The sequence below is a fragment of the Anas platyrhynchos genome, chromosome 7 (assembly GCF_047663525.1).
Source record: "Anas platyrhynchos isolate ZD024472 breed Pekin duck chromosome 7, IASCAAS_PekinDuck_T2T, whole genome shotgun sequence".
Taxonomy (NCBI): domain Eukaryota; kingdom Metazoa; phylum Chordata; class Aves; order Anseriformes; family Anatidae; genus Anas; species Anas platyrhynchos.
In genome coordinates, this window is record NC_092593.1 from 23,870,330 (window position 1) to 23,896,737 (window position 26,408).

At 38.3% G+C, this 26,408-nt stretch overlaps 1 protein-coding gene across 2 annotated transcripts in view; it reads right to left on the reverse strand.

The window, feature by feature from the left end:
- The window catches only part of PDE11A (phosphodiesterase 11A), a 134,844-nt gene that overhangs the window by 22,080 nt on the left and 86,356 nt on the right, over positions 1–26,408 (reverse strand). For both annotated transcript variants that reach the window (XM_072041009.1, XM_072041010.1), the window contains exons 11-17: positions 18,943–19,089; positions 18,730–18,837; positions 12,969–13,078; positions 10,283–10,373; positions 7,096–7,196; positions 2,659–2,736; positions 1,231–1,298 (exon numbers count right to left, since the gene is read on the reverse strand). In XM_072041009.1, the coding sequence (XP_071897110.1) occupies positions 1,231–1,298; positions 2,659–2,736; positions 7,096–7,196; positions 10,283–10,373; positions 12,969–13,078; positions 18,730–18,837; positions 18,943–19,089 (703 nt within the window). The remainder of the gene's footprint in view (positions 1–1,230; positions 1,299–2,658; positions 2,737–7,095; positions 7,197–10,282; positions 10,374–12,968; positions 13,079–18,729; positions 18,838–18,942; positions 19,090–26,408) is intronic.

A 26,408-nucleotide genomic window follows, 5' to 3' on the forward strand; every position in this document is an offset into this window, starting at 1 on the left:
CACTGGAAAGTCTTGAAACTCATTTTCTCACTGCAGGATAAGAGCAACTTCCCTGATTTCTTTTCTGTGAGGTGATTGCATTCAGGCCGAGTAATAGCTTTGGATGGACTATTTTTCTAGTCTGTTTATAAAAGCAAAAAAGGTTCATCTGACAAAACTGCAAGTGGAGCTGAAGCCCTGAGCACATGACTGTGTTTTTACTGAGTTAACGTGCATGTAGTTGTGCTGCAAAAGAGTGCAAGTCTCTTAGTTGCCACATTCCTTGTCTTTCTCCAAGAACTCTGGCTGCTCGTACCTCACTAGCTCTCGTCTAGCCTGTCTGTCATCTATCTTCGACCCATCTTAACTGTCATTTTGTCATTAAGCCAATCAGCCTCACTTCAGCTGCTCACCTACACTCAGCTGTACTAGTGTATTTCCTATTTGCTTCTTCATGGTGTATATTCCACCAAACCCCTATTTCCCTATGCAGCCTGCCTTCTACTAAGTGGTTCTGGACCTCAGTGAAGGACAGAGAATTGCTAGCATGGGAAACAGGAAGTATTAATGATGGGTGCTGAGTAAGGAAAAATGCCTAGAAGTGGGAAAATTGTGTGGTAAAGGACAAGACTCTTGGGACAAGTCTTGATCCAGTAAGCCAGATGCTTACTTTCCCACATTGTAATTATTTCCTGTAGTCAACGCTTGGATCCAAGTTTTATGTATATGCTTCTAAAAGGCCTTCTCAGCAGCAGAAGACTGAGTTTTTCTTTGTTTCTAAGTACAGGATGCTAAACAAAGCTCTACAAAACACCTGCATTTTTTTCCCATCAACGAACGTACTTCTAACAGAACAATCTGATGTTAATCTAAGTTTGCAGATCATCTGCTGATTTAGGAAAGATTCTGTCTCTGCCAAAAAGAACTTTGGGACAAACCAAGGAAGTGCAACTACATGTGGCTCATGCTTTTTTTGTTCATTTATTTATTTATTTATTTTAATATAGATCTAAAAGGTTAGTAAGAGGAGAGGTTGTAAAGCTGGATCTCTCAGGTACCTACATACTGTTCACCAGCATGCACACATGGAAAGATTAAGCAATAAACTATTTCTTGCAGAACCCCCCTGCTATTTTTTATAGCATTAATACTGCTGTAAATTGATTCCAGTTTTGGTCCCTTGTAAACCAGGGCCCTGGGAATATTGTCCCACCAGTCCCGCCTTCTCCCAGCCCTGCTATTAATCATGACTTGCCTGTCTTGAAATCTCCCACGGTTTGGTCACAGCTCCAAGGTCACAGGCTGTCATTAGCATTGATCTGAAAAACAGAAATGAACAATACAAGCTGAATCAACCTTTGTTGGATTTCTAAACAACTCTGCTCTCGGTGCATAAATAAATAATACGTATATAAAATGTCAGCCATGGCACCTTCTTTTCCTCCAGAAAAGAATGACATGTTTGAAATCTCAGCCATCAGCATGGCTTTTACATCACAATTGTGCCCAGGAAGGCTAATGTATTGCAGGTCATCAGACAATGAATTTTTGGTATTGTGCACTGAACACTAGAAAAGAAATGGTATTGCACAGGAGTAACTGCTAATTTTGCAGTACTCCTGACACCACTTATATAAATACATATAATATACCCGAAAGCATGTACATCACATGATACGAGCAAAGGTATTATTATACAATAATACCTGCAAACTGGATTAATTTATATGCCTATTTGTAAGTGACTGCTGTAGCAAGAGAACCTATAATGACAGGAGGCAACACAGACACTGCTTAAGCAGTTTCTACTGCTTATCTACAATAAAAATTTAAGATTTACAATGAGCTGTACTGTTCCACTGTAGTTTAATACCTAGCTACAACCATGTTTTATATGCATTAGAAGAAAGAAACCATTCAGCTGGAGAAAGCGTTTATGTACAGTACATGATGCAGATAAAAGTCTAAGAAAGTTTAAACGAAGAACAAGGGCACTGAAAATGAAGCATCAAATATATTGCTTGAATCTAAAATCAGGAATGAGTGAAATGGTATGGAAAATAGAAAATGGCCATTTTTTCAGTAAAAAAAAAAAAAAAAAAAAAAAAAAAAAAAAAAAAACAGCCAAAAGGAAATAGAATTTTAATGAAATTTCAGATAAATTGAGACATAATCAGATATGCATATGCAAATACGCACACGCATGGCTCAACAGTGGCATGTACCCAAACCAGCCACAATGTCTGTAGGGTGCATTCTTGAGGGCTAGAAGAGTACTGTATCTGCAAATTCCCAGTTACAAACTACAGGAGCACAAAAGCCCACAAAAGAAAAGAGCTGGGAGGAGGAGGAAACAGGAAATGGGAAAGAAAGGCCTTTGGGTTCAGAGGCACAATATTGATGCTTTCTGGAGAAAGATCAGAAGGGCTGAGCAGTAACTGGTAAGGCTGGGAGAAGGGGAAAAACATGTGGCAGAGGCAGAAATAGGAATGGAGAAGGTGAGGTTACATCCCTGCTAAGTTTGGTAATATTTAGAAATCATATCATATATATCATCTTTTAATTTTAAACCAAGCTGCCTTCTCTTGTTACTGTAGTCTTCTTTCCACAACATAAGAAATTCCTTAAACAAAGTCTACACTTTGAAATAACCAGAAAGCAAGAAATGTTAGTGCTCACCGAAATATTTCTCGATGTTTCTTTATATTCCAATCATAACCACCTTTACTGACAAGTTCAAAAAACTCAGTCCTTCTCCTGCAACAAAACAGATTATCAGAGAGGCAAATGGACAGCACTGCAGTAGAAACATGGTTCTCTGAGTGATATGAAACCACTGAACCTCATGTATTATTGTTAAAGATGTTACACTGACAGTCCATTTAAGCGAAACATACTAATTTCTGAACATGTTCTATAAATGTCTGTTATCAATGTCAGAGCTGCCTAGTAAAAGCAATACCGTATTTATGGCCTCTGAAGATAAGGAAATAAATGATACCAAAATGTTCAGTCTTCCATGTAAGCATGAAATGTTTGACTACAGCAGTGGACAGACAGACAATAGAAATACTCTGGAATTATACACACACTTCACTTCACTTGTCCTTGCAAAATGTTTTTTTACTTCTGGATCCTGAAGGATTTTTCAGACCCTTGTAATCACAGTTATTTCCAACACACAAAACATCAAGATGCTGTGGACGTCCTGAGTCAGTAGTCCTCACTGACTTTAAATTAGGTCTCTCTGCTTTACCCCATGCTTTGTCTTCTGGAAGAACTTGCCAATCTCCTCAAAGATGGACAAAACACAAATCAGGACATGTTAATGCTCACTTGGTGCCTTTAAGGTACCAAAATTCGGAGTCATCATAGTCTGTAATTTTTATCACAACTCACACTCAAACTTCAATGGGCTCTTACTGCACACAGTGTGACTACACATGCAGTGTGAGGCAGATCCTGCCACAGATGCAACAGAAGTTGAGGTACAAAAATATGGAACAACTTGCTTAGAGTGACACAACATATTAGCACTAAAGCTGAAAACAAAATCTTTATGTTTTGGGTGCCAGTCCAGTGCCCCAGCTCATGGGAGACTGCTATCTTCTTGCCGTGTGGGAACATCGTTACTAGATTCCTCACTGGAGAAAGCTTAAAGGTTTTTTATTTTCCACATTTATGTCAGCTGGACTGAAATTTTGAACAGTAATTATTGAAAGCACCATCCAATGGCAGTGAGTTCAGGTTTTATACACAGGGAGATGCAGGCTTTTGGGAACATTGCCTTTGACAAATGAACAGAATTTTACAGGGAACAAGTTGTGTTGCTCTGGTCCCCAGGTGTCATGCATTAAATGACCAGTCTCTCCTGCTTGAGGGCCCTTCTGTAATGGGTATGATAACAGCAACTAGAACAGGGAGAGAGAGGGCTACATGATGATATCTAACCACTTATGCTTCTTGAAATGAGATGTAAAATAATTTTGCATTAGAATATTTGTGAGTACAATGCAAAGTCATACATGCAGAAAACAAAATTCAGTTCATGTACAAATTCATAGCATTGTGGCCCCACTGGGAATAAACATTACAATAATGAACATTTTAATGGCCAAGACTACTTGGCGCTTAAACCTTAAATCAACCAAATCCTGAGGTTCAATAACTATGTACTTCGTTAAGAGGGAGAGTGGTAGATTTTTGCATCCTGTATTTCAGTGCCCACCAATGTAAGTATAAAATGTGGTAATTCTTTCAATTTTGTAGTATTGGTTATTCTGCATAATTCATACGTTACTGGACACAAAATGGGCAACCGTTTTTAAGGCTGAAGGGATTGAAAGATGTCAGGAAGATGACATCTCAGAAACCTCAAACATTCTCTTTTAAAGTACAGAGATTCATAAACAGTAACTGAAAACATTGTGAGTCTTAGGGCCATACATTAAGATGAAAGTTTTAAATTAGGAATTTGCTTTGATATCCATTGGAATAGATGTAGATGTATTAGTCTAATTCCACAGGGAATTTCTAGTATAGCAAAGAGTCAACCTGAGGAAAGCAGCCAAGTATAAGGAAACAATTTAGTGTTTCCTACTGGTTGCTCAGGCATGGTATCCAACAGGACGAGGTTTGTTGCTATTAAGCAAACATAACATGATAGGATTTAAGAAATAAAGAGAATGATAACAATTTGGGAATGTTTTTGAGTAACATTGACTCTTGTATTTAACCTGAAAGGCTAAATTTGCTACATATAGCAAATGCAGTTGCTTTACAGTTCAGTAGCTCAAGACATCATTTCAGCTAATTTCCATAACCTTCATTTCTTTTGCTTGCTGTATTATCTATGAACATCGTTTAAAGTTATCTGCTAAAATCAAGTATATTTTCCATCTAATCTTTTGCTGAAAGTCATCTTTTTGTTTGTTTGTAGAAAAGCAGTGCCTTCAGAGGGTCATAAAGCCTTGATCTGCCTGAAATTTTGTTGCTATTTTGCTAATTGGATTTTCTGTTCATTAGATTTAGGCATTTTAAGAATACTGATATGATAATTTCCTTCCCTACAAAAATATTGAAGACATGGCAAACTGAAAAAAGTTAGAATAGCAAGGTACTTGTGCGGAAATACCTGTTCACATTGGGTGGCTTTTAGAAGTGTAAACCAACAGTGATATCAGGGAATCATTTTCAGGCACTCATAGAAGTAGAGTAGCATAACCACTACCTGATTAATGAATCATAACAACATAAGAGGACAAGATAACTTATTTGCAGACTACTGAGTAAAGAGGTCTCATTTACTAAAACTTTTCTGATTCATATAGCAACTAAAAATCAGTTATGCAAGCGGGGAAGAATAATCTTGAAATTCATCTGATGTCCCTCTTTGGACATTATTTCTTTGTATTAAAAGTAGAAAGACAACTTGACCGTGTAGTTTTTCAGCATAAGGCAGGAAGGAAAAAGAGTTTTTCAGCATAAGCCAGGCATCATGCCTGGGTTGCCTCCTAAGGCGCTCTCCAGAGCACAGCCTCTGGCTCTTTCAGGGGCTGCAGGGCCAGGGGGAGCGCATGGAGCCATGCTGGGACAGCTGCCCTCTCAACCCCCTAACCCTCATCCTCTCTTTACAGCACAAACCAATTCTGCAGTCCAAGTTATTTGCAGGTAGGCAGTAGAACCTCTACTGTCACATCCCTGTGGTCCTTGTATCTCACTTAAAGCTGTCAGCAAATTCTACTGTCATACCCGCCCTCCAGATCACCAGCTAGCCTAACAGCTTCAAAAATAACGTGTTTTAAAGGGTTTATTTGTCTTCCTGTGGACCTTCATGTCAACCAACAGAAATTTCTTCACAGACTGATTCTTAGTAGAAACCTCTTCATGGGCTAATTTCACAAGTTATTTACAATAAAACTATTCATAAAAGCCCTTTCTTAACATAGCTGCTCTGAGAACAGACTTGCAGGAAACAAAGAAATGCATCTTTACTGCCAGTATTGTTCAGCAGTAGCCCTTAACATAGTAACACAATACTGGGAGGAGAAGAAGGAAAAAAAAAAAGACAGGACAAACATCACAGCATCCCAATTAGTATTTTAGTATATTTGTAATTAACAGTTAAAGATACGTTGTTGATATAGAGAATTGAATAGATGCCTGAAGTTATCTAGAAAGCTGGTTTGGTATCAACCATCAGCACACACAAAGAGGGGAATACATGTATATCCCTCCTCTGAATGTTGAGAAAAACATTACCAAATGCTACCCAGAGTTGTATGAGATAGAATGCTAAACAAGAATCCCTAAGGATGGAGCATTGTCAAGGCTGAGAAGGCAGCATGTAAAGCTGCACACCTGCCAACACTCTCCCTGTAAGCCAGCCACAGACATGTGCCAGAGGGGGGGAATCCAGAAGCATTAAGTGCTGGTGACACCATGACACGCACACTCCCACAGTCTCACTGCAAATATAACTTGGTAATAATTAGCACTGTTTGAAAAACATAAAATAGAACCAACAACTTGAAGTCTACTTAGAGATTTGATATCCAGATGAGAAAAAAAAAAAAAGAGAGAGAGAAAACTGGATGAAAGAGATCCTATTACACTTCTCTACAGTCAATCTTATTTCCCATCTGATGCAAATTGGCATAATTTGTCTTCAATAAGTAACATGTATGCTTTCATTACCTCAGCATCCAGCTCTTTTATTAAATACAGTAATTTTAGTAGAGGTGGTTAGAAAGTCTGAAACGGTGGAAAATAATTCTAAAATGTCATTGATTTTCTACATGCCTGAAAAAACGATCACAGAAGGGATGAGTGAATTATGGGACCAAACTGTAGCCGATTCCTGGGATCGCTTTGAAGTATAAGCCTGGGACTTCGTTTGCTTTTTGTTGATATAGATGTTACACATTAAATCAAAACTTACTTGGACACATGAGATATTTCTATTAGCCTAAAATATACTAAGTATTAGACTAAATCTCTTCAACCACAGCTAAGGACTAATTTCTCATATTATATATCCTCATTGGTATTTAATAGGTCATTAGAGTATGTTCTTCGAATTTTCATTTGTCAAATACAAGAAATGCCAATACTTACTCAAAATACAGAGTGAGGTCTGTTGCCAATATCGATTGCTTTAGAAGCTGCATAAGGTCACTGTAGTCCTTAGAGGACAAGTTAGCAAAGATGTTGTGACCCTATAATGAAAGAGATAAAGGAGGTAAAGGACTAGCAATCAATATAGGTTTTTAAAAGGTTTTCTAACTCTTTAGCCTACTGTTTCTCTCTAACAGAAGCTTGTTCTGATTCATGGCAAAACTATGACAAAATAATAATGTTAATACTGTGGAGATTACTTTGGGGAGGAAGAGTTGGCGATTGTAATCAAGCGTCTGGGATGTTTTTCTAAATTCTACTGAAATTATAGCCTCTTGAGAAAAGATTTACTCTTTGCTCTGACCCTGCACAGTCTCAGTTTATGGCGAAAAACTATGTATACATCTCAATCTTCCCTCTTATTAAATGTTTTTGGGAGCTGTGCTTTGCAGCTTTTGAGTTGTGCTCCTAATAGATTTATCTGTGCTGCAGCTTGCAGGCACACAAACTGCTGGTAGAGCAGCCAAAGACACTAAATCAGTTTTGTTTTTTTTTTCATTCAAAACAGCCTGTTTGCTCACTCTGACCATTACTGTATTCTTACAGCATATACAAGCTTTTCCTACACAGGCTGAAAAACTGCAACTTTATGTGGTTTAAAGGCCCAATAGGCTACTTCCTATGGGTCATGGGCTGAGAATTTGAAAGGTGCTCCATAGCCAGAATGAAGGGAAGAGAACTATTTAATACTGTTATTCAAGAACAGAGAGGTGCTTTTGTAACAAATTCTGAAAAAAATAATAGGGATAGAGATCCTACAATTTCTCTGTGAAATCCTGGAGAAAATAAGCTGAAAGAAACAAAATTAATGAAAAATTCTAACAGTGGTTTTACAGAAGTGGTTTCTGTGGCACTAGTCACACAGGATTAAATTCACATAAATAAAAGTCCTATACTTTTTTTTTTTTTTTAATGACCCATAGAAACAATATTCTTGCTAAACAGAGTCTTATTTTGGTGACATTTTGCACTGTAATGCATGAATTCGGTATACACTGCCATCTACTGCTTAGGAATATTAAAATGCACTTAAAAGTGGGACTTTTCCAGCAACAGAATTTTTATAACCAGGATGGTGTGGGGACATAGACAAGATAAGGTCTGAAGGTAGAGATGATAATAATTTATTAATTTAAATAAATCAGCTATTTGTTGGTCTAAAAAATAATTTGTTGTACATAAAAGATGATCTGTGACAGTGATTTTTTTAAATATTTTTAACTAAGCGATGAGAAAAATTTGAAAATCTGAATTTTATTTATGAAAATCAAGCTTATAACAAGAGTAATCAAAAAAATGTATCAGGAAAACAGCAGCTGTTACAACGGGAGTGATTTACTAAATTGTCTGTTAATCTATAACATTGTTTGCCTTGCTGACCTGTTTCATCATGTATAAAACCATACCACTACAAATCTCAGTATTACTTATACTGAGGCTAGTATGTCAAGAGAAAAGGATAAGTACCTCTTTTGTCCACCATGATAAGAATCTAAAGAAATAATGCAATATTCTGTGTTTCATTCTAGCTAGTAAAGACAGACTAGAATGTCAGCATTAGTGCACAGGATATAATCTAGTTTCAACTTATTTGAGGGAAGAGATTGACTGCACAGCTGGTGAAAGTTGGTGCATCTACATGTATGTAAGAGCTTTGGAGGATCCAAACGTGTATTTATTCCAAACAAAGTGGTGTTGTGTTCCCATTAACAGACAGTATCTACTGGATAAAAATTCTCTGTGATTAATTCTCTGGTCCACAAACAAGGACCTAGAGAAGAAGCTGCTTGAATGACCAAAGCAGACTTTTGGTTCAAGTAATATTTTACATCTACAAAAGCAGATAGATTCCAGAAAGAATCCAGAAAAGAAGTAGATTCCAAGACAAAACATTATTATTTTTTTTTTTTTTCACTATTATTTCTAAACTGTATTTTCTTTTAAAGCATGTAGTCTGACATGAGCTACAAACTCGCATAAAGTCATCCATGTATTAAGCCTATCTGGAAGGACACTCAGTCATGCTAACTAAGAAGTGGGAAACCTTGTTCCAGCAGTCGAACAGCCTCATTGTTTTAAAACAAATCTTCCTTTTTCCCTTTCTGAACTAGTCTGTTTAACCTTTAAATGCTGCTTTTTGTTAGGCCTTCCTCTGCTAATATAAGGAGCCACTTAGTTGGGTATCACCATTTAGACAAGCTAGGCTAAACTGAGCAGATTGAGTTGTTTAAATCTCATGGTGGGGTTCTCCTTTCCCATATCTATATTTTAAATATAAGGTTGAGCATCTGAACACTAAAACCACAGTCAGCATCCCATGACTGGTTTCTGTGACACTGCACACAGAATAAAGCCATCACCCTGTTCCCATTTGCCTGTGATCACGGGACATCCCCAGATGCTCTTCAAAAGTTACTGCAGATCAGCATACAGTCTCTGATTGTGCTGTATGAACAACACTTTCATGTTTGTATATACTGAATGGATTTTGTAACAAGCTATCTCTGTATATTAACAAAATACATCCATTGTTTCATAAGGATTATGCATCTTTCCACTTCTCCCACTTATGACATCTCTAGGGTCCTATATGCTGCATACTGTTGTGCGTAAGGTGTTCGGGGCAGGAACTGTGTCCTGATATGAATCTGCAAAACAGCTAGTGTACATGGACAGCACAATATTGGTGATATTTAAAAAAAAGGATAAAAAAGTCATTAAGGAAAATAATGCAAATCCACCACAAAAATAGCAATTACATAAAGAAATCAAAGAAATTAAATTGGTCCAGTAAAGGATGACTGAGATATAACGAACACAAGACCTATGGGGAAGAGCTCATTTTGTCTATCTATATGGCACTGAGCAGGATGTTAGAAGACTGAGAAAAACTGACAATATGATTAGGATATGTTCTCCTTGCCCCTAGCTGATTGAGACAGATATAATCTCTGGGATCTATGATCAGCATTTGTAGTTTAATTTTGTGCTAGTTGTGACCTTTGAGGTAACCAATAAATAATTCCTCAAGGAGAGGGCATTAAAAAGGTACTGTGTGTGGTATTTCCTTTCCCTGGCTGAAACTGCCCAACAGCTTACAGTGAGATTAATAGTAATGCTTTTGTACCTCACTTTGGAGAATCATGACAGCATGATTGAAATGGTGGTGCTCCAAGGTAGCAGAGGTGCCATAGAGCTGAGCTAAGGCTGATCCACTCCTGAAACAGAACACAGGAAGTCAACAAATACTGTTCGTCTGCTTATGAAGCAGGTTTCAGAGACAATTCAGTAATGAAAGCATGTAGCCACGCTTGCCCTCTCCACGTCAGCAAACATACTTGAGAGAGCTGGCCAGAGCGAAACAGTCACTTAAAGCCAAATACAAGGCATTTATGTTTCAGACCTTGCTAAAGACCATCAGCTGACTAGGAACTACATGAAGTTTTGGAATGCAACTTCCAAAGCACCTCAACAATGCTTTGAGGTACTTTGGCACAGGCACATATCACTGTGCAGTAAAAACAGGCAGTAACATCCTTGAGCAGGAGCCAAGGGACTAGCTCTTCTATTATTACCTTTTATTTTCAGATTTTAATATATGTAAAAACAACAGCTTACAAAGGGTGGCTACAAATGCTTTAAAAACAAACAAAACAACTGCAAATGCTGTGAAGTCCTGTCTATATGTGAAACCATGCACTTAAAAAATTAAGGTAGACATAAAACCAGAAGTGAGAGAGTAAATATAAAAGTTTAGCCTCTGTTTAGAAAATATTTTCTGATCATGTTTACTGTCTAAAACAAAATTAAGCTTCAAAATGCCCAGAGCAGGTGGATTTTTCAAGTTTAAATAGCAAAAACTTAGACAATGCAATTGAAACTGTATGACCAATTGTAGCACTGAAAACAGTTGGGAGGTGCAGAGAATTGGACTGGACTGTCAGAACAGTTACTGTTCACCATTACTTCACTCCTGGGACCCAGCCTTGACTGACAAGATGGGTTTTCTTTCCAAAGAAATGAGAATAAGAGATTATGCTACAGACAAACAGAAAGAGTCTCCTAGGAGCATATACTATAAAACTGCACCATACTGATATTTAATTATCAGAAGCAGCTATATTAGAGAGAAGGATGTCCAGGAAACATCATCCCTAGAGAACACAGTGTTGAGATATATAACAGAGCCATTTCAGACAGCTGTGATATTGCCTTCATCGTATACCTCTTGAACTTTCATCACACAGAACAGTAACATTGAACACTGAAGATAAAATAGGAAAATGTGATGCTTAAATTTGTAAGTCAAGTTAGAGGAATAAATCATAGCTGCTGTATGAAAACTGCAGCTTCTATTTTCAGGGATATTTTATATGTGTAGTAATGTTTGTCTTTTGTTAAATGTCTTCAGCAATTTCTTTATGGAGTAATAAAATGGTAGTCTCCTCTTTGTACTCAGTTGTCAAAGAAGTATAAGTGATAGCAGTCTAACACTGAAACCTTTACCTTTAACTCAGCCATCCCTCTGCACAGGAGATACGGTTGGGTAATATTACAGTAGAGAAGTGGTTAACTTAATCAGAGCCTAAAATGGTCTGGATGTAAATCTTAGGTCTTGCGTTGGTAAATTAGGAACATAAACATCAATCAGCTGAACTTCCCATTTGTCTCGTCTTTTTTGATTCTCTTCAAGATTCAGCTGCAAACATGCATCTGGCGGTGCTTGGTAACCTTTGCACCATGAGCTCTGTCTTGAGCACTGCAATTGATTTTTCTTGCTATGGTGATTGAAGATCCAGACAGTGTCATTGTTTCATTGAGACTGTACAGCAGCAGCAATAGCTCAGGAAATGGTGGCTTAGCGAATATCAGAAACATCAATTTGAGTGATGTTCACTGAGGCTACTCACCCCCAGAATGCCGCAGCGAGTGCACATACACACTGCAACAAACAGGCTATCTTTGCACATAAAAGGGTATGACAATAGGCTAATACAATTTCACCCTGTCTTTCAAATACTTTGGACAACCATTTAACCACTTCTTGTCACACCATATGATTAGTAGTAGTGCAAAACAGACAAATCTGCAAAGACATTCTGAGTTCTGCAGGACGAGAGAACCTCAGGGTCTCATTTTCTGACTGTAGAGGGCCCAGGGAGTGAAGAAAACCACAAAGGATTTGGAGAAGGAATCTCTATGTCTGACTGCTTCATTTCACAGTTTGGCCAGGATGTTGTCAGGGGACATTTCCTACTGTCTTTCAAACACAGATTTTGGAAACAATCTGACCTTGGTCAACAGTTCCCTTACCACCACAGTCCGAAGTACCCACAAACTTTCCATTAACCTGTGGCTATTTCAGTAACATGTCTGAGGGCAACAGCCTGGACAGTATAAATAAGTATGAGTCAGGGTTGCCAGATTGGGTCCTACGCATTTTGAATAGAATAAAAATCATTCTTAGAATTGCAAATGATCCAGAGAGCAAGATGTCATATAGGTGATGTAAGAATCTGCCTGTGAGATACCTGAGCTTGAGAGGAACATCAGGTTTTGGTACCTTGTTTCAATATTTGGTGTCTGTTCCCAAGGAGTAACCCAATCAACAGCCTGATACAAAGGACAAGCCAACAGTTACCACAAAGAACAGAGAATTATAAAGATGGATAGTCCCTTACTACATACAGGAATAGGAATACTTGGCCTTGGCCTATGAGGCCTGAAATTAATGCTACATTCTTTATCCTGGTCACCTTTTGCTCCTCTGTGGAAGAAAAACAAATTAAAGTAATAAGAATTAGAAAACTTACTTGGCTTGGAAGGCATTGTTGGTTCCCCTGTGGTCAAGGTCGTGACATAAGCATCCCACGATCAAAGCTAAAATTTCAATTTCAGTCAAAATCTCCTGAAATCCTGCTGTCTGAAAGCAGAAAAAAATAGCATCTGTAACTATCTGTAACAAAAAGGATAAGTAATGATAGTCCATTGAACAACAGTCAACTTTGTTTTGACATCATGAACATTTCAGTAAGGAGAAGATAAATGCTTTATTGTCATATTATGTTCCCTGCTGTATGTTAGATGGTTAGCAGAATAGATAACATTCTTGGAGTGATCTGTTATTATCTCTCTGTTGCATTTCCAGCATGCCATTTCCCCACGACCCAGAAGGCACTTAAGGCAAAAAGAGATGGAAAAAAACACCAATAACTACACACTAAGATAGCAACTGAAATTTCATACCATAGAAATACCAAATTGATTTTGTTTTGAAATTATTGTTCAGAGAAGTACTTTAACACAGATTTCTTCAATCCTGAGGTGATCATTTTAGTTAATCCCTACTGTCAGAGATATCTAAGATGTTAAATCAAAAGAAGTATAAAAGAAACCAGCTAAAATATAGTCTATGGATGGAACTATCATGAACTATTAAGTGATTTGTTATCTGGGACATACGAAATGAAATTACATGATTTAAAGGGGAAATATCTCAAAATGCATAATTCTGCTGAAGGTACCCTCTTGAATTTGAGAAAAAATCTTTAAAATTTATGTACCAAAATTCCCCATCACCACCTCAGAGCAGATACACCTGTGTGAATGGAGAGCTGACCTACCAACATTTTTTTTGCCACTATACCTCTACTCATAGAGGAGACCTGCTATAGCAGTTTTTCTCCCTGAACAGCCTCATGCCAGAGAAGAAACACTGCTGCTGTTGCTAACCTCAGGCATCCTGAACAGGTCCTGTCTGAGGAGGTGCTGGAGGCTGTGTGGGACACCCCCTGTCTGGTGCCATGCACCTCACCCTCAGCAGAAACAACTTCAGCTCTTCAGAAGCACAAGGGCACATTGCCTGTAAAAAGGACTGACTAAGCTGGGAAATCATTAACACTTGTCTTACCATAGTGCCACACTCCACCCACACTCTCTGACTAGCCATATATTCTAGTTAGCATGAGAGGAGATTAAATGCAGAAATATAAAATACATTTATATTGGAAGATCAAAGCTAGGCTGAACACTAATACCACATAAGAAATCCTTAATTCCACCAGTTCCGAGTGGGGCATATTCTCACCCACTGGCAAGAAGAGTGTTAAGCAATACAAAGACAATGAATAACTGTGGCATTTGATGTCCTCACACTTCTGTAGGAACATACTGCCTAGATGCCAGTCATAGCTGCACTACCATGTGAAAACTCTGCTATTCACCCTTAAGACTATAAATTCTACTTAAATAAATGCTTATTCAAACCCCAATATTCTCTGTTTTCATAGTCTGAAAGGCAGTTCCAGTTAATTCTTAGGCAGTACAGAGAACCAACTTTCCCCGAGTGCTCAGGAATACATTTTAATGTGAACTGAAAAAGTGCAGGATTTGCTACAAAAGCTTTATAACTGTGCATCACAGTTTATATATCAAAAAGATCAAATGTGAGGAAAAAAGATTCCATTCATGCAGTATCCACTGGTGTTCAGATTAACTTGAATATTTATGAAAGGGCTTCTCCTGCTTCCTAGTAGTACTGCTTTTTAAAATTTAGCTATCCAGGCAGAGAAAATAATTTTTAAAATAGTGTTTTCTCTTTTTACTTTTTAAATACTGCTCTTATATAACAAAGAATATGCAAGGTTTATTTAGAAAAATAAAAATAAGCTTATAACTGACAACATACTGTGTGTCAAGTTTCAATCTAGAAAAAATGTTCAAATGCTGAGTTAAAGCAACTTAAAATAGATGTTTCATAACAGAAAATTGATGCTGCAATAAATAGCCTTTAGCATAACAGAAGCTTTGATTGAACTCCAGGATTCAACCTGCATTATAAATGCAGAAAAACTGATTAAGGAATTTATTAACAGTAGCAATACCTCAAAAATAAATTCAATATTCAATCAAAAATCTTGTCATTGAATGTATGGGAGAAATATAGCATATTTCACTTAATAAGAATATTTAAAATAAAACAACGTTATGGTAAGAGGATATCTGTTTTCTTGCATTGTATTCACAGCAAAGGATTACATTTCTCCATTTTTTGAATTTACACAGAGAGAAAAAATACATAGCTGTAGATGATGGTGCAGTAAAATTTATTTTCACCAGAAAAGGAATGACCCATAACTCATGAGTGGCAGAGCCTCCAGTGAGTTATGGAGGTCATTCTTTCATGTGAGGAAATGAATTGCATTCATTATACCTTGCTCCACATTTATATGTTTTGTTATTAGCACACCAGATGGGATTTTAATTTTGTATTACTTACTTCAAAAAGTAAAAATGAAAAAGTAAGTATCACTATGAACTGGGTTAGGCAAAGGGAGTGATAATGAAGGCTGGGCTTGATCCTATGTTTTACTCTTGTGTGATGTTCTTACCTCACAGGAGCAGCCTTGTTTCAGTGCTTGACTGAGTCTAAAGTACAAGAGTATGACTCGTAGGACTGGGCTTGTATTTCTCCAGTGTCTGACTGGAGAGAGAGAACATATACATTTAGACATGCAGGAATATACAGTAGACACATCGAAGGCTGACACGGGAGTGAAACGACTGGTTTAAGCTTTGCTGAATTTCTGTTGGTTGGCTTGTTCTGCCCAGCTGAATTTTGCTCCTGCTTTCAGTGGGAGTGTGGTCAGACTACCACATGACAGTTTAGAAATTACTCTGCTACGGTAAGGAGTTCTTGAAAACTCCCTAAAATAGACCTGTTTATTTATACTCGTGCCGCAGCTAATATTGCTGACTTTCATAGAGAAATCCGGAATAGGCTACAATAACTGTAGAAAAGAGTCTTGCATGTAGACATACATTCATATACACATCCACATTGTATCCTACACAAATTAGCACCTTTCTGATCACCAGAGCCCCTCTGCAAAGCAGAGAATTTTCCCTTTTTGGCAGATGAAATACCAAGGCATGTTATCCAGGATGTTGCCTAACAAGACAAATGCAGTATGAGCCAGCCCTGTGCTATTATGTCTTTTGGCTATCACTTTCATGTCTTTTTTCACAAGATCAGTCTTCCTATCTCTGGAAGCAAGAGCAGCCAAGGTGGGTGCCACACTACAGAGACTTATGATCTCTATCAAAGGAGCAGAAAAGTGGGGTGAGACTTGGAAAGTCAAATGCCTAGTGTATGTGCCCAGCTACTCACTTGTAATCGCTTGTTCAGTTCACCAGAAGTGTGGGTAATGAAATGAGTTTGGCCTGAAAATCCTAGATTACCTCCCACAGATATTTGTGTCTCCATGCTGATTGCTAAAAGCATCCTGCAATTCTGCTTTGAGAACTACAAAGCAGATTCAGATTTCAGCCTCGCAGGCCTGCTGCTGGCTGCTCAAGAAACTGAGATCTTCCTCCTCCCTGCTGGCTGCCGATTTAGTCACTCCCAGCTGAGATGGAGGTGCCTGGTAGGAAAGAGCTTTTCCCACCCAAAACAACAACCGGCCGCAAACCTGGCCTCGGAGCTCCATCTAGAGGACGCTTCTCCTCACAGAGGAGGTTTGTGAAGATGGGAGCTGCAGCTTCCTCGCATCTACGGGAGTATTCAACAGAAATTAATGTAATTCCCATTCAAATTGCGTCGCTGACTTCCCACTTATTGCTCGGAATGAAAAGATGAAAAGCTTTTCATCTTCAGATAAATTAAAAAAAAAAAAGAGCATGTCAAGTTTATAGTACTTCAAAAACTTCCAATGCCCACGTCACCATGAGATTTTGCTTAAAATCAATATAAAGCATCTGCTAGAAAACACAAACAACTTTAATTCTTCTCTCTAATTTAAGAACTGTTTGCTTTGTCTCGTGGTGTATAACAACTTGTTACATGTTTGTAAATGCTCACAGAAATTAGCCCCTGTAGCTTTAGCTAGCAAGACAGACCTAGCACTAAACCAATGACATTTACCTGCTAGGGGACTTCATGCTCTGTTTTTTTTTTTTTTTTTTTTTTTTTCTCTTGACCAGGGTATTCAGCTGTGCCACAGAGACCGTGCCAAACTGAGGAGGATAGTTTGGAATCCACACCAGAGACAGCTGTGCCCCACATGCAGGTAACATGCCATGGCCCACCCAATGTCCATTTAACACAGCGGAAACATTTCAGCAGGGAACAGACTGATCTGGTGATCTGCACTGCCATATGAACAGCACAGACTGTGCAGTCTCCACTGATAAAGCACTGACTGATGGCACATGAACACTAGCCTCAATGCAGAGGCTGGTCAGCAACAAGAGTGTAAAAATTCAGTGATTAAAAATTAGGGAACAAGCACATCATATCCCTGGCCTCAGCAAAGGCACTTCTGTAACACCTACTGATTAGAATGTCTTCAAAATACAGCTCCCCAGCCAGGTGATAGTGGTAGGTCAGAGGTATTTTTATTGTCTACAAAATGTCATCTCCCAGATTTACAGAAAAACTTGTTTCTCCTTTTTTAAGATGTGAGCAGTTTAGCACTGTTCACCAGAGACTACGCTAACAAGTCAGAAGATTTGAATTTTATTTCTAGTTCTGTCAAATGTTCCTTTGTCCCTGGGAAAGAAAATATTCCTGTACTTGCAAGTGCAGCCTGTTTGTTGGTTCCTCATTAAAATATTCTAAGATTAAATGGACAAATACGCTTCTAATTATATAACATAAGCTTATGTGTCAACCATCTTCAATAAGAAAAGATGGTTAACAATGGATCTTATGAATATTAGAGATTTACTATATCATTAAAAATTCATTTAATTTGAATTCTTATTTGTATCTGGAGATATGACAAAAAAAAATAAAATGAAAGCACAGTGAAAGTCCTGCATCACACAATGTCAGGCTGCTTCTCTTTTGCTATATTAATCAGATTCTTAAAAATCCAGAACCACCAGTCTTTTTACTGTTACTTTTGCAAGAATTAACAAGTTAAATATGCATTATTTCATGTGGTGATGTTGCTGTGGGGTAGGAGGATGGAGAGTAGAAACATGGGTACTTTCAAAGAATTAACTTATATATTGAGAGAAGCTATGGCTACCAATGGAGATAAAGGTTAATAAAACGCAGCAGTGTTACAGCATCCAATGTACAAGGTTCAGTTCATTCACTGAGTTAGAAGATGATCTTAGAATGTTTTGAGGCAATCCACGACAATCTAGATGAAGCTGGAGAAGACAATATTTAATATCATCATAATAAATACTTCTTTTAGGATTCTAATCTTCCACGTTTTAGTACATTCCAATTTAAGAGTCTAAAATAAATGTCAACTCAAAGTGTTCCAAAAGGAAAACATTATTGTAAGATCAAGATCCATAATAACAAGCTCACTCCAAGACTGCCATCTGTTTTCAGTCACTTAATGTGCCTATGGTATCACTGTCACTAAAACACTATAAGGTTTTGCCAAATATGTGCTGCCTTAAGTTGAATAACCTAATTCTGCATGCATATCCATTGCAGATGAATGAATATCATAATAACTAGAAAAGAAAATAAACGTTAGAAAATGTTTAAACAGGTAAAGCAATGTGGCAATAAAAGCTCTTAGAGGATTGTGTCTTTAGCTGGATACTTACAGTTAACATGGCAAACATTAGCTGGCACACGTTGAAAGCGTGCCTCCAGTTGTGGTACAAAACCATTCGATAATTCTTCCTAACCGTCAAAAGCCACCTACACAGTGTCTGAAATGAAAAGTACAAATTTTACCAGGGCTACTAAACGCGTGCAAATGGACAGAGCAGTGCCAAGACAGAAGCAGCAGACATCTCCGCAGAGCAGATGGTTACCTCGTAGTCAATTTTAAATTTCTGAACCATTCCAAGTTCCATGAACATCCGCAGGGCTGCAGTAATCATAGCATCCACATCAAGTGAGAAGTCATCAAAATGGATGTCATCAATGCCAAGCTCTGACACCAGAGGGATGTTTGCTGCCTGAAAATGCCAAGGGGAAAGGGAAACTTCTGATTCAAATCCTTTTTTCCATGTCACTCTTACAAGAAACCACCCATACAGCTGTTCTGACCTGCCAATTCAAATCAACCCTGCTTGATTGGAATGCCAACCAATACAAGTCTTCACATGAGAAATACCAACAGGGCAAGGTAACAGAGAAGGAGAACAATGGGAAGAAGAACCAGATACAATCAGGAAATGCGCTCACCATCCCAACTGGAACCTGTATACAGCATTTAGACTGGAGGAGCTGTCCACTTTACAGCTACTGCAGTAACACAATATATTCCAATGCAAATTACAATGGTGTAATGCAAGAAACATCTGGACAGCCAGCAGCTGTGAATTTTAATCGCTACCATTCAGAAATGCAAAGTAAATATACTGCTCTGCAGGATTTCTTCATCCAAATGTCTTCATGTTCATGAGCATACAAGTGCCCTTCACTTTATACTGTTCACTACACATTCACAGAACCAAAACAGTAATAAAAAGAAATGTTTGGAAAGATATACTTTCCAAAGGAACATAAAAATAATTTTCAACATTCTGATCATGCAGTAAGTTAATAAGCTATAGCAAAAGCCTTATATCTTTCTCCTCCCATATGACAGCAGATTCATGTTCCATTTGTAATAGAGGAATGGGCTTTTCATGCACACAAAGTCATACGAAGTGGTTGTGCAGGACTGGCTGATGAATACAGCTGTGCACATAGACATGTTCTGGGTGGCCCAGTAGCAGCATCTGCAGGAGCCAGGCAGAGGAGCTGTCAACCCTCAAGGGCTTGTTTGCCCTTCCTCATGCTCTTTCAGACTTGCCACTCATCTCCCCAGAGAGGGCAGGTGGAGGAGCCTGTCTTGCTGAAATAGCATCTCTTCTCACTCTTCTGCAGCGAGAAGGTGACAGGTCAGGTAGAAATCTCACAAAGGGGCTGGGTCTGGCCCATAGGCTGGACCATGATGAATTTGTTAAACTTGTGCGGACTCAGCTGGCATGGCACATCCAGGTACTCACTGGCATATAAAAATACCCATTCATGCAGTTTTAAGTTCACCTTCACAGTTACAGGTTTCTACATGGCGACCTTATGGCTTCCTTTTTAAGAACTTGTATTTCAAAATACTGCACCGTAACTATGACAAGTTACTGACAAGTAAAAAGTTTTTCTAGGCAAAGGAAAAGTACCACCTCAATAGTTACTTTACACAAAGATTAAGCTGGTTCAGCCATACCATGTACGAGCAGATAGTGCAAACCTGTCATGGAACAGTATTAACATTATGGTACAGACCCATCTGCTAACTAGAATAAAACTGCCTTTTCACTTCAGTGCCCAGTGCTGCATGCCAATACCACAAAAAGTCACGTTGTTATGCCAGTGAGGTTAATTGACATGGGAAATAAAACAACCCATCACGTGACATTCCAGGACACCACTGAAGAACCTCAGGAGCATGCAGGAGAGAAGCAATCTTGGTTAATCATATGCATACTTTGTCCACTAGCCTAATGATTCAGGTTGAATCAATTCAATATTTTTTTCTAAATCTTATTTGAATAATAGTTGAAACATTTGAAATAGTTCTAAATGACACCAACACAACTTATGCCTTAATACTCCTTAAGATCTGGCTGCAAAACTACACATTTACTTCTGAGGTAATGAAAAAGAAGATGCTGTTAGATGTGAAACAGGAATGCTGGCCCAAATGCTGACACCTAGACCTTCATCAGTCTTACAAAAATTGTGGCTTTTTGTCAGTCATTTATAATATTTATTCTATGGATACACTCACTGCATTTTAAATGTACTCTATACAGAAAGTCTTTGATGGAAGAAAAACTTTTGTTAATTTTACTTGTTTCTTAGAAAGAAGTTTAAAGAACATAGATGCTGAAACAGAAGTATCTGACTGTAAGCAGACCTGCTTGAAATTGATTCATTGAAACTATCTTTACAAGCATACTGCTGCATTTTCATCAACTCAGAACTCTGAAGTGGGTTCTGATTAACATTTTCACATGTTTTCTGCCTCCTTAAAAGAAAACGGATATTTCCCTTGCTATTTTTCAATGAAAACAAACACATTTACCAACCTGTTACAATTCAAGGGAGTACAACTGAAGCAGTTGCAAAGCAGTTGCTCAACTACAACAGTTTTTCCCTTTTTCAAACAGTAGAGAATTAACAACATATTCCAAATCTATTACAACCTGAACAAGAGCTTAACAAAGCAAGTCAAAAACAATTTCTTCCCACGTCAGTCTGAAACTTTTAAATATTTATGAGATTTTACATTCCTAAATTTAACAGGAGTGCCATAATCCAAAATAACTGCTGAATTAATAGCCAGGAGATAACATTTGTATAAAAGAACCATTTGCTTTACAACAGCAATAAAGGAAACAACAGAATTATGAGTGTTGAGACTAATTTGAATAATGTTAAAAAAAATGATATGTTGTGGGGCTGAAGCAATATTCAGGCTGCACCTGGCATTGTCTGTCCTGTGCTTCTTATGTTGGAAATGCAGCAGTCCAGGGTTTATAGGAGAGCAGTCATTAAAACTTCATTTTTTTAATTACAAAGATATAAAAAATATTCATAATACTGAATATTAAAACATATACAGCCCTGACATTTTGCTGCACTGCAGGAGAAATTCCAGTGGATTTCTTAAAATAAACAGCAATAATAACATTCTCTTCCAGGAAAACAGAGGGGATGAAAGTACCACGACAATAAGAGGAAGGGGCAGGCAATTAAAATTCAACTTACAGTGAAATTATTTTCTAAAGCACCCCAGTGATTTAGGATCACTTAAAAGGCTTGCTTCCTTTGGAATGTTTTGAAGTTCAATTTCCTCTTTCTAAAAACAATTAAGAACATTATACACTGAAGTCTTTTTACCCTGCGGACCAAGTAATTTCAAGGCTCTTCATCCTTGAGAAAGATTCACATGACTCTCCTATCAGCTTATAGTAAATTAAAGCCGGATGTGACTCCTCTGGTCACATCCCAGTACTCCTTAGAATCAGAGAAAAAATACATATTGAAAGGAGCCATGAACACAAGTTGGGATTAACTCATGGAAGGCATCTGGTCTTGCCTAGTAAGTACAAACTTGGCAGTTCCCAGGCTGGGAAACTCTCACCACTTGTAGGAACTTGAGAAATGGTGCCATGCCCCTGGAAGAGTGCACAGGGATGAGGTCTGTGTCTGCCCAATACTCACGTGTGCACGGGCTGGGGATGGGATGGGTACAGGAGGGGGGAACAGTGCCTTTGTAATCAGTTCAGAGTTGGAGGCAGATTTCCCTTTCCTCGTTGCTCTTCACTATCATGTCAATTGCTTCACAGCCTGCTTGGCACATGTGAACAGCTGGGAGACAAGTGACTGGTTGAACCTTAACCAAACCTACGTCAGCGGTCACCAAAGAGCTGAATGTCATTAATGACCATCATACTTCCAAACGCATAGAGCAACTCTATCAACTTTTGAGTCCCAAAATTCCGGCCACTGTCAAAGAGAGCCTATGGAATAGAAAACTTGTGGTTCTGGTTCTGTGTTAGTAAGCCTCTGGGCTACTGTGGTTGAGTAGAACTTAAAAAGGAGAACTTTAGGAAACCAAGGAGTCAAAGTTTTTATGGAAACACTAAGAAGTGAAATACTTCATATAAAACCTACTGTTTGATGCTTACACCTTAGTGCTGCTGAGAACAAGCGTTTCACAGTTTTAGAAGCACATATAAAATGTGGTATAAAATGTTTTCTTTATATCGGTAGCATAGAACTAGACAAGAATAAAGTATTCATTCATGCTCTTTCATTCTTGTGGACAGTATGTGTATGTGTATATACACGTCAGAAAAGCGCAGTGTAATACACGCATGCAGAGCATTTTACAAGGTTCTTTCTGTAAGGGCTGAATGAGGCGCTCATGATAAACACCAATCAATCAACACAAGAAAAAGGAGAGACTTCTGCTGCTGTTTTGAGCACATTTCCTGAATGAGATATAGGTTTTACATTCAGCTTGATTAACAATACTACAAATCGCTGTCCTTTTAATCCTACTTTCAATTTCTGCCATATACTACCCTAACACCTTCATAATGGCCAATACTGCCATTAAGAAAGCGCATGCAAAACAAACCATTAAATGACCTCTTACACTCATTAATGCCACTGAGAAAAACAAACTAACTTTAAATCAATGTATAGTTATAAATAGTACAAGAACAATCCCTTGAATTGGGTAAATGAAAAGGGGACAAAGTTCCTGAATAGCCTGATAGCTGCCATGAGCTTGTGATAGGTGTCTTTCCATTTTAGGATCTGGAATCATTACCAGTCTTATGTGTTTCCCTAACGATCCACAAGGTTTTACAAACCACACATATTCTGCGTGAGATGGAAGTCTAGTTTTCAGCATTCGAAAACTATACCCAAGCTAAACTCTTCTCATTCCAGCTACTCAGATTTACCTTCAGCAGAGACCAGCAGGCCAGTCCACGTTGCCAGTGCAAAAAATGCTCAGAGAGAGATAGCTCTTTATGTAGGGGGACAACTGTATCATCCCAGGAACTAATATGAAATAACAATTTGGACAATTAGCAATCTCCTGTAGCAGGATTTGGTTATGAGACCATTCTCGTTGAGTAGTGGAGAGAGGGCAATTTGGTGGTGATTAAATTTTCTCCAATCTCGCCAAATTCCTCTTATTCCATCCATATTTCCCACCAGTCATCACACACTGATAGTCAGCTTAAGAAGTTTCTTACGCAGAAGATACCTACAGCTGAAGGAGCTGGTTTTAATAATTCCATTCAGCATTACATATAAAATATGAAAACACAGCTTTTGATCCCATATGATACTAAGAACACAGGACAAACTATATTTTGCAGGGAAGGCTAAATAATTTTGCACTAATTCTTGCAACAGTATGTTCTTAGCAATCTTACCTATTCCATATTTAATAATGAGATGAAGTCAGACTTGAGGCCCTTTTAAGTACCTCTGTAGCTTCTCAGAAGTACTTCTTTGAGTACTTCTGTAGCTCTCAGAAGATCAGGACCTGAAAAAATCTTAAAGACTGATCATCAAAAACTGCAAAGAAATCATCAAAGCAGATATTTAAATGTGATGCCTTCATCTTTATCATCTACCAAACCATACTGGAGACAGTAACTTCTGATGGCATAGATTTTGATTTGTAAAGGGTTCTTTTCATGTATAAAGGCCTCTAAAAATACTTGCTTAGATTTATATCTGCAGACATTTTTTACAACGTATCTTTTATAGTCAGTTGATAGCAGTAGTGGACAAATTCCACACATATTCCCGGCCATGGAAGACCAAAGCCTGTTATGTTCCAGTCTGACACGTTTCTTACTCTCTCCAAAGGGCAAGAATCAAATGTTTCAGCTTAGGGATGTTTTAATGCCCAGAGCAACCCGGGTTTTAAAGGCCTCCATCTGTTACTGCAGGCTGCGGCTGGCGCCTCTCTGCCTTCAGAGCGCTGAGTCAGCACCTCTGTTCCAGTGACCAACCCCAGCAGGAGCAGGACAGCAGCATTTAAATGAAAGCTTGTAATATTTACAGTAAAGAGAAGTGGCTGTGGAACAGATTCAAAGTGTGTGTGTGTATGTGCTCCTCTGTGGACTTCAATTCTAATGAGCTTTTAACATGACTATCGCTGCTGCCTTCTGGAGCGAGATCACACGAAGTCAAAGAACCATTAGGTTGGAGAGGACCCCTCGACACCAGCCAGTCCAGCCCCCTGCTCAAACAAGGTCCAAAAAATAATACTTTATTTGCCCTTCAACAACTTTTGCCAAATTTTGATTCCCTGAACATGGTCCCTGTACAAAGGGATACTCAAATAACCGGAACTGGAAACTGCAGTGGAACAGGAACAGGGCTTTGGCCCCCTCTGAAGGCAGCTGGATGAAAGCATGAGATGTGGAGACCTGACCCTCCCATACACACTTGCTTTGCACTGCCAGATCTACCAAACTCCCAGTTTCTGTGTTGGACACTATGGAATGTTTTATCCAACAACTGTTCAGATGTGGAAGATATCAGCAGTCCCTAGAACAGGGCTTATAAATGTTGAGCTCTTCCAGAGTAATCCTGCAGATAAGCGGCTGATTACAATCGCAAAAGCAAATGACCAAACTCTGCCCCAAGTCCCACAGTGGGTGTCTGAGCCCTTTACTGGAGAGGTCATTGTTCAATGTCAAGAATTCCACATCTGTAAACTGAGAATAATGCTGCTCTTGCATTCAGCTTTGAAACCTGCAGATGAAGCATGTGCATGCAGTGTATACTGCTATGTGCTGCCACGTCCTCAACTAGCAAATCAGCAGCACAGGATGCAATTTAGAAAAATTGTAGGAGAAAGCAAGCTGCATTTAGTCTTTTTTCAAAAAGTTATGTTTGGCAAATGGTCAAATCAAATATATCTACTTCACTGTGAGCTCAGGACAAAAATATGCTATTTATGTTTTTGGTATAAAGCTACATGTACCTGAGAAAAGAATGTATTTTTATACTTTTATTTTTAAAAGGAGAAGGGAAGATATGTCATCACAGCATTTCATATGCAGTTTCCAAACGTAAGCCCAGAACTATAGCTGAAAAGCGTATTTATGATCAATCAATCCTGAACATGCCACTTTCTCAAATTGGAACCCATCAAAAAGAATAATAAATTTGATGAAGATAAAAATATTACACTTAAAATTTTCTCATAAACCATAATAGAAAATATACAAAACACATTATTTATGTTGCTAAAATTGATCCACAGCATTACAGTTGTTTCTTAGCACATAGAAACAAAATATATGACAGCCTATAAAAGCAACAAGAAATTCTGTTTTAAAAGAACAGACACATAAAATAAAAGCAATTAATGGTCTGAGTATCTATTATTCTTAAGGCCAAAGTACATAACCACAGCAGCCCAGGACTGGAGTTTTACAGGGCATGCACATTGTACACAATGATCTCCCGAGGCGCGCAGGGGAGTGTTCACGTCCTTTTGGCGTATGGTGATTAGAAAATAGCCAGTGTGTCACATACTACAGGCTAGCAACTGTCGACTTTTTATGACCATTGGTGCAGATGAGAAGCTCATACAAAAGGGTCTATTCAGTCTCTGTCCCAGAATTTTAAACAAACACTAGCACCAAACCTAGGGCAAATATTTCTCTGTGATACAGAATAAGTGTCAGGCATGCAAGGCTGCCATTTCCCACAACAGCCCTACTTGGTTTTGGTAGGC